This window comes from Fukomys damarensis, unplaced genomic scaffold, assembly GCF_012274545.1.
Source record: "Fukomys damarensis isolate Sample0158 unplaced genomic scaffold, DMR_v1.0_HiC HiC_scaffold_11, whole genome shotgun sequence".
NCBI lineage: Eukaryota > Metazoa > Chordata > Mammalia > Rodentia > Bathyergidae > Fukomys > Fukomys damarensis.
The window spans coordinates 23,239,922-23,261,425 of NW_022900923.1; the positions used below are offsets into that span (position 1 = coordinate 23,239,922).

At 33.1% G+C, this 21,504-nt stretch overlaps 1 protein-coding gene across 1 annotated transcript in view; it reads left to right on the plus strand.

Annotated features, from left to right (window-relative positions):
- The window catches only part of Xpr1 (xenotropic and polytropic retrovirus receptor 1), a 174,519-nt gene that overhangs the window by 105,810 nt on the left and 47,205 nt on the right, over nucleotides 1-21,504 (plus strand). Inside the window, exons 4-7 of the mRNA XM_033762123.1 lie at nucleotides 6,079-6,302; nucleotides 8,528-8,677; nucleotides 8,986-9,069; nucleotides 12,960-13,041. Of these exons, the coding sequence (XP_033618014.1) occupies nucleotides 6,079-6,302; nucleotides 8,528-8,677; nucleotides 8,986-9,069; nucleotides 12,960-13,041 (540 nt within the window). The remainder of the gene's footprint in view (nucleotides 1-6,078; nucleotides 6,303-8,527; nucleotides 8,678-8,985; nucleotides 9,070-12,959; nucleotides 13,042-21,504) is intronic.

Genomic DNA, 21,504 nt, shown 5'->3' on the forward strand with positions numbered 1-21,504 from the left:
TTTCACATTAGATTAAAGTCTATTTTGGTCTTTACATTTTCTCTACTGAGGTTGCCACCCCAGTGTATCACATAAAAACACCTTCTCCAGCAGTCCGGGACCAGCATCCTACAGTAAACCCCATGATGACCCTTTTATTGCCCACATTAGCATTTTTGGTATTTTGTTTAATCTTTTCAACCATGTGATAAAGTAGTTGGTATTATCTCCATTTCAGCTATGAAGAATTAAGAAAAATACTCAACTAAATTATACTAGTTAATGAAGCAAGGATATGAACCTAGATTTGCCTTTTTCAAATATGCTAAATTACAGACTCTAAAGAAAAGTTGTTATTTTTAAATATAGTTTACTGTCCATACCAAAGAGTCCTACATCTGTGAATTCAATCAAATGCAGATCAGAAATATTTGGGAGAGCTGGGAGTATAGCTCAGTGATAGGCCACTTGCTTAGCATTTGTGAGGCTCTGGGTTCAATCCCCAGCATCACACACACTGAAAAATGCATCTGTACTGAACAAGTACAGGCTTCTCTTGTTGACATTCCTTAAACAATATAACAACTCTTTGTATAGGGTTTACTTTGTATTAGGTATTATATGTAATCTAGAGGTGATTTAAAGTAAATAGAAAGATGTGTAGAGGTTATATACAAATATAAGGGACTTGAACACCTGCATATTTTGGGTTCTGGAACCACTCCCTTTTAAGTACTAAAGGACAACTATATACAAGTATGTACAGCACAAAGTTAGATTAGATAGATATAACATATGTATATAATTTACAGATACACCTAATTTTTTAACACATGGTTTGTTTTAGTCACCTAGAACACCTATGTTGGAAGAATAATGAGGTGTATTGGGAAATAACAACAGATTAAACCTAAAGGCCAAATTTTAATCCTGTTTCTGCACTCAACTGTTTTGTTTTTTTAGTACTGGGGATTGAACTTGGGACCTTGCACTTACGAGGCAGGTGGCAGCACCACTGAGCTAATCCCCGACTCTTTGCGCTACACTTTATAACCAACCATAAACATAAACATTTCTTGGTAGCTTTTTAAAAAATGAGATTTTTACATACCATAAGATTCACTCTTTTTTTTTTGCTTTTTTTTATTAAAGATTGCAAAGATACATGATAACAAGAAATGAAGATACTAAATAAAAATTTCAAATATACATATATATGACAGCAAAAAAAGGATATGAAATAAACAAGAATTTATGTAACACAGACTAATCAAAGTACATTAGTTTGATATGATCTTCAAACATGTTCTTTCTCACTTTCTTATAATATTTTTGAAATAATGTAATTATAAATAAAACAAAGTTATATATTATAGTTGAGCAACTGTCCTCAAAATTTTATGATTCATAAACTCCTTGGTTTTATTAATTAATAAATATCATGTACTTGTGGATTGTACCACTTACATTTTCTAATAACTTCCCACAGAAAAAAATATACTTATAGTTGAAATCCAAATGCAACTAAAAAAATTCACCTTGTTAAGATCAGATTTTTCTGTTTCTATTTTATTATATCCCATACTTATTTTTATTATATTTTTATAAGCATAACGATAGAATTTAACACCAATAGATATGTAATATTCTTCCCAAATGAATGACTATGAATTAAGTCAAGCATGTAATTTAAAGAAATCATAAGGTTGCCAGAGAAACTTATCAATATGCCAAATGTGCTCAATCCTACCACATTCATGCCCATGTTTCTCATTTAATAGTGCACACATATATGTAAAAACATACCCCCCACACATATACACAATACATATTTTCTGCAATACAATATATACTTAGGTATAATAAAACAGTGCAGTGATATGTGGAATGTTGGTGATTTGTATAATTTGAGAAAAAACAAATAGCATCTTTGAGGGAGTTGGAAAATTTGTAATATGTACCAGATACTAAATTATATTAATGATTAAGTATAGTTATAATAAAATTTACTTAAAAATTAATATTCGTCATCAGTAGAAAATAGGTACAAAGATATATTGATAACATAACAACATTTATCTTAACAAATTTCCAACCAGACAAGCTGTAGTGACAAAAAAGGAAGTTTGTAGAAAGCAGAGATGAAAGAGGAAAATAACAGATGGACCTTAATACTTTTCATACTACTCATATATACAGATCTCATAAATTCTCAAATAAAAAAGCAAAGAAAATGAGAACCAAAATAACTCATCCATTTGGTAGACCAACGTATAGAGACAAGGATTAATGTATTGATAAATTTTAAAAATATAAAATGTAAAGCCTCAGATTTAGCTCAATAGTGCTGCGCCTGCCTAGCCAGAACAATGTGCCGAGTTTAATCCCCAGCATCAGAGGAAGAAAAAAAAATATATACTTTCTGACATACTCAATAAATTGTTATCTCTTCCTCTTGAATTGTTCACTTCACAAGGATGTAGTGAACTTCTTTGTCTTTTTCATTCAGTTTAAATTTGAAACTTACTTTGTGAATAAGATTGCTACATCTGCTTTTTTTTTTGGTGGGGGAGCTCCTGTTACATGTTTTCTGTCCTTTCACTTTCAGTCTATGGGCTTCTTTTTACACTAGACGTGTCTTGTATACAACATATCATTGGATCTTGCTTCTTAATCCATTCTGCTGGTCTATTTCTCTTAATTGGTGAATTGAGGCCGTTAATATTGATGGTTATAAGCGATATGTACTAACTTATTATTATCATGTTTGTTTGTTGGTTGGTTTGTTTCTTGCCTTCTCCTTTTAGTTTCTTGGCTTGCCTATTTGATTTGCTCTGTTGGGCCTCATTGAGTTGTTACCTTCATTGTCTTTTTCTAGGATATTGTTTAGAATTCGTTGTAGTGCTGGTTTGGTATTCATAAAATTTCTCAGGTGTTCTTTATCATGGAAATATCCTATTTCCCCATCCATTTTAAAAGAAAGTTTTGCAGGATACATCAGTCTAGTTTGAAGGTTGTTTTCTTTTAGTACTTGAAATATCTCATTCCAGGCTCTCCTTAACCTAAGGGTTTGTGTTGAAGAGTCTGCTGTGATTCTGATAGGCTTTCCTTTGCATGTAATTTGTTTCTTGTCTCTTATTGTTTGTAGTATTTTGTTCTTCTGTTGGGTTCCTGGGATATTGATTATTATATGTCTAGGTGTAGATTTTTTTTTATCATGGCTAGTTGGAGTCCTATATGCCTCACTTATCTGTATGTCACATTCTTCCCCTCTGTTTGGGAAATTTTCTATAATTAATTCTTTGAACAGCTTTTTTAAGTCATTTACATTTTCTCCTACTACTTCTTGAATTCCTATCAATCTTATGTTATTCTTCTTAGTATCGTCTAAAAGTTATCAATTTCTCATGATCCCCTACTGTTTTTAAGAGACCTCTCTTTTCACGGTCACTGACTGCAATTTTATCTTCTATATCTGAGATTCTATCTTCAGACTCCTTTATTCTTTTGTGAACACTCTTAATGGAGTTTTTAATCTCCTGGATATCTGTTTGAATCTGTTTTATGGATTCCATTTCTTTCTTGTATTGGGCATTTATTGTTTCTAATTCTTTCTTATGCCGGGCATTCGTGGCTTCTATCATAGTCCTGAGCTCATCTATTTTCCTCTCAGTTTCTGTTCTAGAGTCAGGAATTATAACTTTCATTTTGCTTGTCAACTCTATGATTATCTGGGAAATTACTTCTGTTCTATATTTCTCTAGAGCCTGATTGATCAGTTTTGTTACTTCCTGTGCTCTGAGTTCAGGGTGTCCTGATGATTCACTATCAGACTTTTCATCCTCATTTGCCCCAGTATTTGCCATTGGTGAACTGGAAGTCTGTCCCTGTATCTTGCTTAAGTGTTTTCTCATTTTTACCATTGTTGTTGGGTTATCCTTAGTTTAACCTTTAGATTATTACTTAAATCTTCCTGATATAGTTGGGCTGCAGCCCGTGGGTCTCTAATGACTCATAGACATTCCCATTTTCATAATACTGAAGAAAACAGCTCATTGAATCAATCACAATCCTTTATCCTAATTGATACAGTCAGCACCACAATATAATGAAGTACAATTTGCAAATTGACCACTTATGGTAGTCATCAATCTATCACCTTCAAACCATGTGAATTTAATTAAAATCAAGACACAATCCAAAATATGCTTACAGTAAATAAACTTTTCAATAAGGATATTTACCATTTACAATGGGGGCTTAAAACAAAGTTAAGACAAGAGGAGTAGATAAGTATAAGAATTAGAGAATGTTTCATATGAAGCCAAAAGACGTAGAATGACCAGACAATCATCAGGAATTTGTTAAATTCAAAAAGAACAAACAAAATAGAAATATAGTAACCCTTGAGTGAGGTAGAATAACATAAGAAAAGAACATAAAGAAAAGAGAAAAAAATAATAAAAGAAGAAATCTGAATTAGGACAAGAGCAGAAACAAAAAGGGAGATGAGGGATACTATAGTGGAGTAAGAGACTGAGTTAGAGAAAGAAAACAAAAAGAATTTGCAGAGTAGGATGAAAAAGAAAGAAACAAAAATGAGTTTAAAGGGCCTCTTTCAGACTATATCACTGCTGTCATAATATAGAATATGTGCTGCCATTTGCAGAGCCGAGTCCCCTGATCTCAGCTAGCTGTGGCAGAACCCCACAAAGCAGACTGAGCTTGGGCTGCAAGGCTCAGACTGAGTTCCCCGACCTCCTAAAGGGTTGAACTCCACTCAGTTCTATTATAAGTTTCCCCCACCACTTCTTTAAAGATGTTCAAAGTTGAAAGTGCCAGAAAATACTCTTTATGACTACCTCTGCCTCTACAGAGTAGGTCCAAAGACTGGTACAATCAGGTCTAAAAACGCGAGGGGGGAGGTTGTGGGGGGGTTCAGGGGTGCCCGCACGGCTACCTTTCTGGCACTGAAGATGGCAGCAGCGGCGCCAGCAAGGAAGGGCCCTTCCGAGAAGACCCTCTGGCGCTGAAGATGGTGGAATGCAGCCTGCAGGAGAGGGTGCGGCCGAGAAGACCTTCTGTAGCTGAAGATAGTGGGAATACAGCCCGCAGGAGAGGGTGTGGCCAAGAAGACCCTCTAAGATTCACTCTTTAAAAGTATATAATTTAGTGTTTGGAAACATATTCATGAGGTTTTACGATCATCTTCACTTTCTACTTGCAAAGTATTTTCTTCATTCCCCCAAATACCCCATATCCATTAGCAGTTACTCTCCATTCCACTTCTCAGAGCCACCGAAAACCTCTAATTTACTTTCTATCTCTATGGATTTCTCTATTATGGATATTTCATATAAATGAAATCATACAAAACGGTATATTATATCTGGCTTATTTTCCTTCACACATTGTTATGGCTCATTCATACTGTAGCATTAACTAGTATATCGGCTTTTGCAAGGCTCATATCTTATGTGTGTGTGCACATACTACATTTTGTTTATCTGTTCAGTTGGTGAACACTTCAGTTATTTTCACCTTTTGGATATTGTGAATAAATACTTTATTTTTGGTTTTTTTGGGGGGTGTTTTTTGGTACCAGGGATCAAACTTGGGACCTTGTACTTGTGAGGCAGGCAGCGGAACCACTGGGCTAAATCCCTGGCCCTGTGAATAAATACTTCATATGTGTATAAGATTTTGTGTGAATATGATTTTAGTTCTCTTAGACATATACCTAGAAGTGGATTTGCTGAATCATAATAACTGTGTAACCTTTTGAGAACTGCCAAACTGTTTTCCAAATTTCAGAGTACTATACCACTTTATATTTTCACTTTTAGTAATTTTTTACATTTTATTTTTTGATCTATTAAAAAAGTACAATAACAGTTTTGTAGGGAGGAAAGGATGAGATAGAAGGAAATGGAAATGTTGGTCAGAATATTTTTTCTATCTAATTCTAAGTACTACATGCAATATTTTGTTCCTAGAAAACCTAGGGAAGCAAATTAGGTTAATTAGTAAAAACTCAAAAGTCCAGCTTCCAGCTTCTCTTTACCTTACTGACTCAACAGTCCTGCTTTTCTCTTATAGAGAAGCTCGCAGAGGCTCAGCGCAGGTTTGCTACTCTTCAGAATGAGCTTCAGTCATCACTGGATGCACAGAAAGAAAGCACTGGTGTTACTACGCTGCGACAACGCAGAAAGCCAGTCTTCCACCTGTCCCACGAAGAACGTGTCCAACATAGGAATATTAAAGACCTTAAACTGGCCTTCAGCGAGTTCTACCTCAGTCTTATTCTGCTGCAGAACTACCAGGTACTTAGATTCTCACCCTGGAGAAAGCACTTTTAAGTAAATGAAAAATTCCAATAAATAGAATTACCTTGAGCTATCCTAATTAGTCAATCCAAAAAGGAAAGTCATTAACTATCTTTATTCTTGAGGTTTTTGTTGTCCTTATTGGCAATGTATTAGAAGTAGTAAAACAATATTAGCAAAATTTTATTTTTGAAGATTAGTTTTCTAACGCCTTTTGTATAATATTTAGGGGTATCCCTTGACTCTAAGACTAAAAGTTTGCTTCCTGTCTTTAAAGGCAGCTCTGGGAGTGGTAAGTAAAAAAAAAAAAAACTAATATGTGCTACCCTATTGTTGGATATAGAAGAGCTTTTTTATATTCTTCCTAACCACTAGCAAAATTCCACAAAAGCAATTGAACACTTAATGTTCCTGCTACAGACATTAATAAAACAAAAGAACAGCAATTGGACAATTAACATTTCTGCAGCTAATACCAGTAAAATAAAAGATCTTGACTTTTCAGCTTGCAACTAAAAGAATCCTTTCAACTTAATTGTCCCCAGACTGCAATATAGTCATATAAAAAAAAATTCTGAAGAAAGAAATTAGGTCACACCAGATGTGTGTTGAAACTGAAAATCTAGAATATTATATCACTCAGTATTTTAAAAACTTGCTGTGAAAACATGAACTTCCATGTTTACTGAATACAGAAATATGGAGCATTCATTCATTTTTAATTCTTTATGTGTGTCTACATAATTAAATTCTAGAGAATTTAATTGAAAAATGAATATTTAGCTAGGTATAGTAATGCATAGATATAATCTCAGCACTCTGCAATGCTGAGGCAGGATCACAAGTTTGAGCCCAGCCTGAGTGAAATAGCAAGACCCAATCTCAAAATGAATATTCAATATAATCAATATTTAAATAGTCATTTCTGCTCTTTAGAGAGATCTAGTTATTGTTTACTTTCTGTTTTATCCTTGTGATTTTCACTTCTGTGTGTTTAGGACCACCAAAAATCATGCAACAAAAGTATTACCCAGGGCTATGTTAGAATTTTAAAATAAAAAGTAATTAAAGTCCTGTATCTATATCAATCTAGGTTGTTAATGAATGTACTTATTTCCCTTTCATAATTCTGCTTTCTTCAGTGATTTAATGTTTTATCAAAGAACTCAAGTAGGAAACAATTTAATAGAAAAGGAATGATACAAGATATCTGTAATGATAAATTCCTTTTCTTTTAAATTTTATTCATTGCTTTGTTTTCCCCTTTTGGTGCTGAGGATTGAACCCAGGGCCTTTGCACTGAGCTACATTTATTTTTTATTTTGAGACAAGGTCTAAGTTTCCCAGTCAGGCTCAAATTTGTAATCCTGCCTAAGCCTCTCACCTTGCTTAGATTACAGATGTGCACTGTTGTGCTAGGCTTATCCATAGCTTTATAATTTAATTTTTATTTTAAATTCACATTTTATAATTTAATTTTTAAAAACAGCGCACATCTGTAATGTTTTAAAAACATTTACATTTTACAGTTTACTAATTATGCTTTTATGTTACAAGGAAATACCCTTGTTACATTCTGTAAACTTAGCAGCTTTGGGGTCATTATAAAAAGCTCTAAAAAGCTTCCTGGGAAACAAAAAATTGTTAATTATAAAATTTCTGCTCTATCTGCTATTATCTAGGGACCTTTATAAGAATACATATATTTTGTTATTTTGTCAAGGATGAATTTTGTCTATGGCATTTCCAACATTAGCTTAGTAAATTTCACATAAATGAGAAAAAAAAGAATACATTTGAGGTTGAGGGAAAAATGAAAACTGAAAGCACTATAGTCATGGTATATGTACCTGAAGGAGAGTTTAAGATCATACATTACAGTGTGAGGAAAAATTTGTAAACAAATAAGCAAGAAAAGCTTATTTCAGAGTGAGTGCTCAGTGTTTTATTAGTGGAACTATATGATGAACAAATTTGGGAGACCTCTGTCTTACAGATCAGGGTCTCCTTGTGTTATTAATAACACACTACCTTGAAAAGAATAAATGAAGTAAGACAGAAGAGTCTTGAACTCTTAGTATGAATGCTTTTATGAAAACATTGCCATTTCCCTTGGTACCATTCTTTGTCCAATCAGCTCTGTCAATATTTAGTGCTGATTATTTCTCATTTTCTTTGATAATGGTAAAAATTATACTTGAATTTCTCATTTCTTTCCATAGAATCTGAATTTTACAGGGTTTCGAAAAATCCTTAAAAAGCATGACAAGATCCTGGAAACATCTCGTGGAGCAGATTGGCGAGTTGCTCATGTAGAAGTGGCCCCATTTTATACATGCAAGAAAATCAACCAGCTCATCTCTGAAACTGAGGTACAGTAACCTTATTCATTTACCGCATACTTTTAATAATGTTCATGTCTTATTTTGAAGAAACAATTCCACATTTCCATTCTATTTTTGTAAATAGTTACTAGCTTTGAATACATCTACTTTTATTCATGATTTTTTTTCTTCTGTTGTATTACCAAGAGGTTACAGAATATAACATATAATAATATATAACAATACATATATATTACATGCTATATATTATGCATACATATAGTGATACAGAATTATTTACATATCATTTAAGTTTAGAATAATTTTTGTCAAAATCTAATAACTTGTCTTTCTAGGCTGTAGTAACAAATGAACTTGAAGATGGTGACAGACAAAAGGCTATGAAGCGTTTACGTGTCCCCCCTTTAGGAGCTGCTCAGGTTAGTATTTGTTTCCACTTGTTTGTTTGCTTAATCAACACAGCCTGGTTGTTTGTTGGCTATGCTAACTTAAAAATTTTTCAGCCAAAGTTTATAAGTAGATGCTGTGTTATTCTAGTTTTTTAAAAAGTAGATGTTTTAACTTCATAATGAATTATAAAGTGTTGGTGTACTGCATAGCTTAATACAGAACGATGCTATTATACCAAAAATGTATTTATTAAATACACCCCCAAAAAATTAAGAGTATATTTGTGTCCTTAATAAATAATAATAAGCCTTAATAAATTTAAAAGTATTTAAGTCATACAAAGTATTTTCTATGATCTCATGGAATTAAAATTAATACAAGAAACAATTTTCACATTCTAATAAATGGTATCTATGAAAACCTACAGTTAATATCATAGTTAATGGTAAAACGTACTGCTTTTTTCCTAAGACTAGGAATATAAAAACATATTTACTCTACTTTTATTGTACAAATTATAATAGCCAATATGACAAGGTAAGAAAAAGAAATAAAAAGCATTCAGATTAAAAAGGAAAAGTAAAACTGGTGAAGTTTTGTGGGTTGCTTTTATTTTTTATTTTTTGCCAGTGACTTGATGGTACATGTAGAAAATACAGTAAATCTATATATTAGCTTCTAGAACCAGTAAGGGAGTCTGGCAGAGTTGGACGATTCAGTATCAGTGTACAGAAGTTAATTGTACATCTGTGTTATCAGGAGGAAAAAATTACAAATCAAACACTTTTCTGCTGGGCGTAGTGGTACATGCCTGTAATCCCAGCATTTGGGAGGCTGAGGCAGGAGAATTGCCATAAGTTCAAGGCCACCCTGGGCTATATAGTAAGTTCAAGGACAGCCTGAACTACATAGCAGGATTCTGTCTCAAAGCAAAACAAAAAAAAAATCAAATAGTCTTGTTTATAATACTTTCAGATTATGAAATGTTTAGGAACAATTCTGACAAAGTTGTGAAAGACCTTTATGTTGAAAACTGTAAGCTAACTTTAAAATTTTTGTGGAAATGCAAAGGACCTAGAATAGCCAGCACAACTTTGAAACAACTAAATTTAAAAATTAATATTATCTAATATCAGAACTTGTTAAAGCTGCAGTAATCATGACAGTGTAGTATCAGTACAACAATGGGCAGATACTTCAGTGGAAGAAAATAGTCTAAAAGTATTAATTTGTATATGAACAATTAATTTTCAATACACATACAAAGCAGATCAGTGGAAAATAATGCATTCAATAATGATGGAAAAATTGGATTCCATATGCTATAATAATTGAAATATTATTTTTATTTCATACCGTGTTTTTCTAATGTACCACCTGACCTAAATGAAACCTGAAATTCCAGATTTCTAGAAGAAAATATAGGAGAAAGTCCTAGTGACTTTGGAGTACTCGAGATTTGTTAGTCAAGATACCAGAATCAGTACATCAAATTAAAAGTTTCTGCTCTTCAAAAACACTTAAAGAATGAAAAGCAAAGAATCAGATTAGGAAAAAATATTTACAAAGATATATAACAAAGGATTTGTATTCAAACTATATAAAGAACTCCAGTACTTACTAAGGAGAAAACTTTTTAAAATGGGCAAAGTACACCATGGCACAGACCTGTAATCCCAGCTACTCAGGAGACTGAAATGTTGCAACTTTGAGGCCAGCAATTTAGCAAGACTATGTCTCCAAATTAAAAAGGGCTGGGTATGTAGCTCAGTGGTAGAATATCTCTGGTTCAGTCACCAATACTGAAAGAAATAAACAAAAATTGACAAGACCTGAAAGGATATGTCATCAAACATGCACAGATGCAAAATTAACACATGGGACAATGCTCAATATTATTAGGCCGTGGAAGAATGCCAACTCAAACCTAGTGAGATATAATACCTATCAGAATTACTAAACTTAACAGACTGATTATACACTAAATAGTGGAGGAACAGGAATGCTCAAACCTTGTATGCTACTGGTAACCACCTTGGAAAGCTCTTTAAGTTATGCATATACCTGCCACAGAATCTAGTCATTACACACCTAGGTATTTTACCCAAGACAAATACAAGCTTATGTACATATAAAGACTTGTACACAAAAATATTCACAGTGACTTTATTCATAATAGCCTAAAACGGAAAAGAGCCCAAGATGTCGCTCAGTATATGTGCTGCCAAAGTGAGCACGAGATGTCCATCAGTAAGTAAACAAATGAACAGTTTGTGGAATATCTGCCCAATGGAATACTACTCAGCAATAAAAAGGAATAATCTATTGATGCGTGTAACAATATGAGTTAATCTCAGAGTAATTATTCTGAGAAAAAGAAGACCACAAAAGAACAGAGTACAGCACATACTGTATGATTCTATTTACTCAAGACTGTGAAAAGTGCAAATAAGTACATAGTGACAAATCAGTGATTATCTCCAGGATGGGCTGGGAGAATCGAATTGCAAAGGGGCCTGGGGAACATGAGGAGACTCTTGGTCCATTATCTTGATCATGGTGATGGTTTCACAGGTATTTTTATATGTTAAAACTTACCATAAAGTGTACCATTGTACACTTTAAATCCAGTATGTACAGTTTAATATATGTCAGTTTATTTAAAAAAATGGTAAGAACACAGAGTCAAATCATGTTAAATTGCTTGAAAACAAAGGATAAAGAGAACAATCTTAAAAGCATTTGGAGAGAAAAGAAATACTGAATATTTTAAATATCTATAATTTATTATATGCCATTTATATTTGAATAAAACTGTTGAGAAAAATAATTTTTTAAAAAATTAAGCTATTTTAGGAATGCCTTTAGAAGTGGTAAACTAAAGAAAACATGGAAATGGTACCCATGAAGAGGAAAGATCTTTTGATCAGGTAGGGTCAGAGATTTCAGTTAGTGCTTCAAAAGGTAGATGATACTGTCTAGGTTCATGTCACTAGTTATTTCTAACAATTTAAATACATTATATGCATTTTTGTATATAAGATAAACTGTAAAATTTTTGAAACTAAAAGCCCATCTTCCACCTGGATTTCATTCTTAAACTAACAATACAGAAATCTTTTACTGCTAAGTAGTAAGTCAGAGTTTCAGTGCTTTTTTTAGGAAGCAACTTGAAGTTTTTCATAAAACATTAGAAGTATAATATTACCTCTAACAGCACTAAAATGGTTCATAAGATTCTTTCTTTCCATGTTTCTCATCTCTACATGTAAAATCTAAGGCACTTCATTTTATAAATGTAAAATTTATAAAAAAAGAAAAAATTGCTTGAACTTATGCACTCTGAAAATTCTGATATACCAGTTTATTGAGGCTCTTGAAGAATTCACAATAGGATAGAAGCATAAGTACTATTGGAAAATGTCTTATTTTTGTCATTGTTGCTAATTATTCCTAGTACCAAATATGTAACTCTAATTGGATAATACTGTATGCACTGTAAAAATGAAATTTTATCTTAAATCTCTCCCATAATAAAACCTTAGTATGTATATAAAATAATTTTATGCCTAATATTATAATCTTATTTCATGACACTTTTTTAAAAGAATTCAACTGACAATTCTATTTTAGAGATTACAAGATGATGTAGAATGCATGGTTCTCTGTTTCAGGTTGATAAAAATTAATGGGCCAGGGTTTTGACTCAGTGGTTCTGCTGCTGCCTTGCAAGTGCAAGGGCCCAAGTTCGATCCCCAGTACTAAAGGAAAAAAAAAAAAAAAGACAGATAATTTGGTTTTCAGTTTTGTAAAAATTAAGATTATAAATACTATTTTTATTGGAGAATTTTGAGGCTTATACTACTAAACACATTTGATGTTTTATCCCTTATTCAAAACGCTGCTATTCTGTCCACAGCCTGCACCAGCATGGACTACTTTTAGAGTTGGCCTATTTTGCGGAATATTCATTGTACTAAATATTACCCTTGTGCTTGCAGGTAAGTAGTTTAAATTTTGAATTAATATATCCTTACTAATATGTATAATTCATATGCAGACCCCCTGTAAAAAAATCAAGCATGTATCTATCAAAGTTACTATAAAGTTTAATTAGGGCTGTTTTTGTTCTTATAAATGTTATGTTTTTGTTTTTTGGGTTTTTTTTTTGTCATTTGTTTTTCTCTGGGGTATTTAAAATATCGACCTCTTACTCTCCATAGTTTTCTAGTTTTTAGTGCAACTTACTGTTCATTTATCAAGAAGTTCAGTTCTTTTGAACATAGATGAAGATAAATTTTTGTGTTACAAACTTTATTCACTAAAATAATGTCTGTAGACATTAAAAATTAGAGAGGGACCAAGGATTTAGTTCAGTGGCACTGCACCTGCCTCACAAGTGCAAGAACCTAAGTTCAATCCCTGGTTCCACAGAAAAAACAAATTAGAAAGAGGGAGGATTGATAGTAGCAGCTGCACTTCCAACATCAAGAAATGGAATGATAGTGAGATGCTTTCTTCACTGTCTACCTTTATTTCCTATTTAGACAGCTTTATTCAAGTTTATAGCTATAAAGCTTATATATACATATATATGTTTATGACTCTAATGTATATTCTTTCTTCTCTAATATCTGATTGGCTACTTGGATTTCTATTAGATATCTTAAATTTACAGAGACACTGTTTTGGCTTTTTTGGGGTGTTTTTCATTTTGGTTTGGTTTGGTTTGGACATTGCCGGGAACCAAACCTAGGTCTTTGTTCCTAGGCAAGTGCTCTACCTTCCTGTCTTTGATTTCTTTACTCTAAATATGCTTTCTTTTGCATATGACATTATCTAGTATCCAGTTTCTCAAGCCAAAAACATTTAGCTTGTTTTCCTTCATACTGTAATGTTAAATCTTATCAGAAAATTGTGTTGCTCAGTCTTCAAAATATTTTCTAAATCTGATGGATTCTCACCATATCCACTGTTAACATCCTTGTCTTAAGCAGCTATTTCTTGTTTAATATATCACGACAGCCTTCTGAACATGTTTTGCTGTATCTACTGTTGTTTCCTTACAACCAGCAGTATTGTTTTGTTTTGTTTCTTGATGAAAAGTACGTCATGTTACTTTTCTATTTAAAATCCATTCATGGCTTCTCATAATAAAATTCAGATACTTTACTGTAGCCTACAAGGCCTCACAGGATCTTGTCCCCATGGACTTTTCTGACTTGATATCTGTTGACTTCCCCCACCCACTCTTTGAGTTTCACTCTTTTCAACCAAATTTGTATTACTACTACTCTCTGAACTCATCAAACTCATTCTTATCTAAGATCCTTTGCTGTTGTTGCCTAAAGGGCTCTTTCCCAAGGTATCTATATGGCTTTCTCTTTCACTTCGTATAGGTCTCTATTGAAGTGCTACCTCCACAGTAAGACTTTCCCTAATCACCCTGCCTTAAAATATTGTGTTCTATATGTTTCTGTCCATTTAGTTTATTTTAGTTTTCTGCAGAGTGCTTAAAATCATATGATTTTATATTACACATTTATGTCTGTTTTCTTACTGAAATGCTTTTGTCTTTCCTGTTCAACAGTGTTGCTCAAGCACTAGAATACTACATGGCGTACAGTAGGGGCTCAAAAAATATTGGGGAAATTTGAATGACAGAGGAGGAGAGTGGTGAAATTAGTTAACTGATAAACAGAAAGCACACAAACAGTAAAAAACCAGACACAAAAATCTCAGGTTCCTGCCTTCAAAGACTTTTTTTTTGGTTTTTGTTGAGATGGGATCTTGCTGAGTAGTTCACACATGCCTAGAACTCACTGTGGAGCTCAGGCTGACCTTGAATTCATGGCAGTCCTCTTGCCTCAGCCTCCTAAGTGCTGGGATTACAGGCATGTGCCACTGTGCCTGAGCAAAGACTCTTTAAGGTCATATTAACATGGTGTACCTCAAGAGTCTGTATAATTATGCTTATGATAACTGAAGATTAATAATAGAAAATTAAATCTACTCCGTGACTTCTGTTTTGAACTTTTAGTAGTCATAATAATGCACGAACAAGAAAGATTTATATCACTGTCACACTGTTTTGATTGTAGAGACTATAGATTTTTCATTTTTGCATTTCAGATTCCTGACATGGTCCAAGCAGACATTTGAGAAAGAATTTGTAAAACTCATTATACCTTATAAATATGCTTAAGACTGTTGTACAGTTGTACATTATGAAATTATAACCCAAGTTATAAAGGCTTTCAGAGAGCATATGTATTTTACCTATTAACAGAATGATTTATTTATATTATTAAAGTTCTCCTTTCTACCAGTTACAAAAAATTAATAAGTATTATTTCTCCTAAGGTTATACTTTAATATTGATTTAATTTATTATCATATTTAACTTAGTTATTTTTTTAGGGTGAATGCAATCTGCTTATGTAGAACATGGAAATACGACAGTAAAAACCTAGATCTAGATTATGGAAACAACTGAAGGCTTGCCTGAATTCCAATTCAGCTGTTGGTTGTTTTGGCTTTAGGAACATTACGTCACTTTTCTAATCCTCATCTGCTAAATGAGATTAATGCTTTAAATTTACAGTATTGTTTTAGAATTTTATTTACTCAACAAATATATTTTATATGTTTTATGATTATGCTTGATAGCTATATTAGTTACTTTCCCATCACTGGGACAAAATACTCAATACTCACATCTTAAAGGAAAAGAGAATTATTTGGCGTATGCTTTCAGGGGTTTCAATCCATGGCAGGCTCAAAGATAGAAATGGCACAGTAAAAGGGATGACTGAGGAAAGCTGCTCAGCCCATGGCAATTAGGAAGCAGAAAAGATAAGGGAGGCGCTCTGGACAAGAATATATCTTTTCAGGTCATGCCCCAGTGACTGACTCCACATTCAGTCAGTCCCCACTTTCCAGCAGCACAGGAACTCATGCTGCTTGATTCAGTCACCTTCTGAAACCTTGCCTCTGAACATATTAGACTTTGGGGGAACATTTTAGATCTAAACCATAATACTCATGAGTCTTAAGATTGAAAGGAAAATTCCTTTCCTTATGAAGTGTATTATTCCAGATTGATTAAGGCATATATTAAGCAATAATATAGTACAAGACAGAAACTGTAAAATGTTCTAAGCAACTCAAAGAAACAACTGACTACTTTGAGATGAGAACATCAGTGAAAACTGTGGAGAAAATGGTATTTATTGTAGACAGTACTGACGAATATTCCCAGAGAAGGAAACGTAAGCTTAGAGATTCAGTTTGCCCAGGGTGAGGGACAGGTTAGGAGGAAGAAGTGGGTAATGAAAGAGAACGGTGACAAATTCACCTAGAGTGAAAGGGGGAGAGTAATAGCTGAGAAAGATGAAAAGCTAGCTTTAAGACCAGCTCATAGGGATCAGTTAAGAAGTGTAAAAAAAAATGTTTATAGTTGTGAAGCACTGCATCAATCCAATGTAGTGTATATGGCGGAGGTTATTTCTATAGGAAAACACAGTTATTTGTGGGTAGAAGTGTTTTATGTCTAAGATGAGCATGGTGGCATCATCATTAAATAAGACATAATCCTAATTAAATTTTCATGTGAATTAACTGAAAAGAGGACATTTTTTGTTCTCTTCTGTTTTAATTCAAGAGAATATGAGAATTTGTTTTACCTAATATATACTACCCTTATTATATAGTTTGGGTTTTTTACTGTTTGTAATTTATGCATTTAGTGGTTCGCATTATGTTCTCTTACCTCAGAACCCTGCTTTGCTTTGTTTGATCTTTGTGTGTGTTGAAGGGGAGGATAAATATGGTTAAAGCCAGCTGTCTATTCTTATTTATCTCCCACTGGGTGCTCAGAAGATAACAGTGTTGAGACTCAAAGACAAGGGCAGCAGCAGTAATGTGTGTGCAAGCATGATTCTTTTTTTTTACTATTCACATCAAAAAATTATGTGTATAATTGCTATGATTTCTCAAGGGGACATGACCTGGTATTTAATAATTGTTTGAAAATCGCATATTTCACAATTTTTATGAAAGTAAAGTATCTTATATAGATTTTTTAAAATTTCTCTCTCGCTGGGCCGAGGATTTGGCTCAGTGGTTCCACCGCCTGCCTCACAAGCACCAAGGACCCAAGTTCGATTCCCAGTACCAACAACAACAAAAAAAATTCTCTCTCACAGATAGATTCCCAATAACCTTATTTAATGTGATATAATAGTGTTGCATCATGTTTCACTTATTGGCTTGGCTGTTTACAGTAGATATAAAAGGTTGTAAAATAAGTACTTATACACTAGTGGTAAGAATACTAATGGTTGCATTCTCTTTGGAGGATAATTTGGTAGTATATGCAAAAAATTTGAATATAATCTCTTTGATTAAGCAGTTTTATTTCCAGGAATTTAACATAACATACAAACATACTTGTTCATGGTTGCAACGACACTTATGGAAGGGGAGGGTATTCGTTGCTTTATAATAGCAAAATTTTAGAAACCACTCACATACCAATCCACTGTAAACTGTTTAAATGAATTGCGTTGAATGAGAGCTTTGTGTGCCGACATGGAAAAATGTCCATTCCAGGTTGTAATTTTTAAAAAGCAAAAATTAGAATGGTAGTCATAACATGCTTCTAATTGTAGTTGAGATTGTTTTATTTTTAAGCTGTTCAATATTTCTCTGTGTATAAAGAATTTCTTGAAAGATAATAGACAAAATTGTTAACATGATATCCTCCAGGGAAGGGGACTACAGACTTCTTAGCCTTTGTAATTGTTTTTCTCATATGTATTCCTTGTTAAAGTTTTAAATATTGAAAATTGATTTGGGAACCTATTATAGAGAGGACTATACTATTTAAGTTTTAGGGTATACTTCTGTTTTTTTCTTTTTGAACAGGACATACTAGTTTTTATATAACATAATCTCATTGTTAAGTGTGGCAGGCCCTGGAGCAAGGTTGCTGAAGTTAAGTCTTTGTGACCCTAGCCAGTGATGGTGAACCTTTTAGAGCTTCCAGTGATACAAAGAGCCTACTGTGGCACACATGCCAGAGGTTCACCACCGTTGTGCCTAAGCAAAAGACCTAATTTAACTAAGTTTCAGTTTTTTTCATTGTTTACTGAGGAAAAAACTAGTTTGTGGTTTATTGTAAGAATTAATGATATTTTTCATATAAAACACTAAACACATTGCTTGGCCCAGAATAAATAGTTGATAAATGTTAGCTGATTTTTTAAAATTAAAAATTCATAAAGCCATGGAGAGTTTAGAATAGTATGTATCATTCATTCTGTGGTCCTGTGGGTCACAAAGATGATATTTTTATTAATGATATTAATTTTTTTTTTTTGGTTTTTTGAGACAGGGTCTCACTATGTAGTGAGACTGACCTGGAATTCACTATGTAGCTCAGGCTGGTCTCAAACTCACAGCAATCCTCCTGCCTCAGCCTCCCAAGTGCTGGGATTACAGGCGTGTGCCACCATGCCTGGCCAATTCATTTTGTTTCTTAATACCCTAGAATTTTTCACAATGACTTCTTCTCTAGCAAGAGTTGTTGTGGCTTAATTAATCCCCAGTGCATCTACATAAGGTTGCTTCAGGAAGATCATGCTAGAAAAAAGGCTCATGTATTGGTAACCTATGTCCTTAAGTTTTAGATTTCTTTGAATTTGAAGTTTCTGTTCTTTGATGAATAGTTGTCAACAGTTTGCTTTGTGTTTTTTGAAACTGAATCAGTTCTTTAGCAAATATAGTCCTATATTTTCATTCAGAAGAATAACAATTTATTATTTTACAGTGGTGCTTGTTTTTTTAAACTAACTTTTTTCCCCACCGACCCCTGTTAAGTTTATTGGTAAATTTAAAGCAAACAATACAGTTTCATTTATCATTGGGCTCTTGTACCTTTACCTTATTTTTTTCCCCATACCCCTGCCCTCCCTTCACTCCCTTCACCCTTCCCTATTTACAAATACTTTGTTTCCACTTTTTCCTTTTCACATTTTTTCTTTTCCCTTATTTCCTTTCCCCATCCCTTCCCACTTCCCCTTAAGCCATTTTCTTCCTATTTCATACTATCGATTATACCATCTGAACCTTATTTAAACTTTTAGTTTCTCACACCCGAGAAACTATTTGGTATTTACTCAGGTATGTCCTATTTATTTCACTTAAGAGTGTAGCCTTGCCAGGGATTTAAATTAGTGGTTCCACCGTGTGCCTCACAAGCAAAAGGTCCTGAGTTCATTCGATCCCCAGTACAAAAAAAAAAGAGTACTAAAAATATAGCTTCAATGTGCATCCATTTAGCTATAAATGTCTCTAGTTTCTCATTCTTTATGGCTGAGTAGTACTCCATTTTAATAGAAAAACTACATCTTCTTTTTCCATTCTCCAGTTGATGGGCATTTGGATTGTTTCCAAGTTTTACCTGTTACAAACTTTACCACTATAAATATGGGTATGCATATATCACTGTGATATGATTCTTTTAATTCTTTTGAAAGATACCCAGCAGAGGGATATCTGGGTCAAATGGGACCTCTAATCCTAGTTGTTTGAGTTATCTCCATATTGGTTAACACAGTGGTTGCACCAGTCTGCACTCCCATTAACAATGGAGAAGGGTTCCTTTCTTCCCCACAGCCCTGCCAACATTTGTTATTGGTTGATTTCTTGATAGCAGCCATTTTTTCTGAGGTGAGGTGGAATCTCAGTATTGTTTTCATCTGCATCTCTCAAATAGCCAGTGATATTGAACATTTTTTCATATATTTATTTGCTGCTTTTACTTGTTTATCTGAGAATTGTCTGTTCATTTCAGATGCTAAACTAACTTTCCTAATTTGCTGTTTAGTTTGAAGATATTACTTACTTAAGAGTAGTTATTAAAAGCCTTATAGATTTTCTAGTTCCCATATTATCAAGTAGAACTTAAGTTTAGAATATATATTACATTTTCCTATTCATGGCTATTTTTTGTATGTAGAGCAGAATACTAATGCTGCTAAGCCAATAAATATTTGAACCCTAACCCAGACTGTTTTACTTCTTTGTGACCACAGATGTTTACAAGACAGAATTAGAAAACTGTAAATTGTGACATATCTCTGTTACTAGTAAAACAGTTCAAAGTATGTACCTAACAGTGGAATTAGTGATGTCATCTTGATGTATTTGTTATTTTTTCCTCTGCAATTATTTTTTAATTGAGATGAAGTTTAGATAACAACCATTTTAAAGTGACCTTTTACACATTCACATTGTTGTACAATCTCTACATTAAAATTTTCAGCACTCCAAAAGGAAACTGTATTATTATATTTCTCTCTCTCTAGCTGCTGGCTACTCCCAGTCAGCTTTCTGCCTCTATGGATTTACTTACTCTGGATATTTCATATGACTGGAATCATACAATATATGACATTTTGTGTATGGCTTCTTTCACTTAGCATGTTTTCAGAGTTCATCCATGCTGTAGTATGTATCAATACTCCATTCCTTTTATAGCTAAATAATATTCATAATTTGGTTATTATAAATGATGCTGCTATGAACATATATTTCATGAATATGTTTGAGTACATGCTTAACTCTCTGAGAAGCCACCAAACTGTTTTCTGTATACATTATTACTATTTCCCAGTTCCAACAGCAGTTTCATGAGGATTCTGTTTTCTGTATAGTCTCTTCAACGCTTGTTATTTTCCTTTTTTTTTTTTTTAATTTTAACCATCCAAGTAGGTATCTAGTTATTGTTTTGATTTGCATTTTCCTAGTAGCTAATCACTTAAGCAACTTTTCAAGGATTTGGTGTTTTATGTATTTTCATTAAATGTCTATCCAGATATTTTGCTCATCATTGCTCTGGTGGTTTGTTTTGAGATAAGATCTTGCTAAGTTCCTCAGGTTGTACTAAAACCCGTGATCATGATTATCCTTCCTCAGCTCCCAAAGTAATGGGATTACAGGCATATATGACCATGCTTTGCTTTTGCTTATGTTTTAATTGGTTTGTCTTTTGATTAAATTGTAAGGATTTTTTATATATTCTGTATACAAGACTCTTAATCAGATACATGGTTTACAAATTTTATTCTCCGTTCTGTAGATTGTCTTTTTACTTTTTTTGATACAGTCCATTGTCTGTAAAAGCCTTTAATTTTGTTGAAGCTCAGTTTATTGTATTTTTGTTGTTCTAGTTATTGTACATGTTTCTGCTGCATTACCAAATCCAAGATTTTGAAGATTTATCCTTTTTTTTCTAGGAGTTTTATAGTTTTAGTGTCATATGTTAATGTCATCACTTTTGAATTAATTTTTTTGTATTGTGAGATGAAGGATCCAACTTAAATTTTTTGTGTATGGAAGGAAATTTAATTGTCCCAGCACTACTTTTTTTTTTTTTTTTTTTTTTTTTTTTTTTTTTT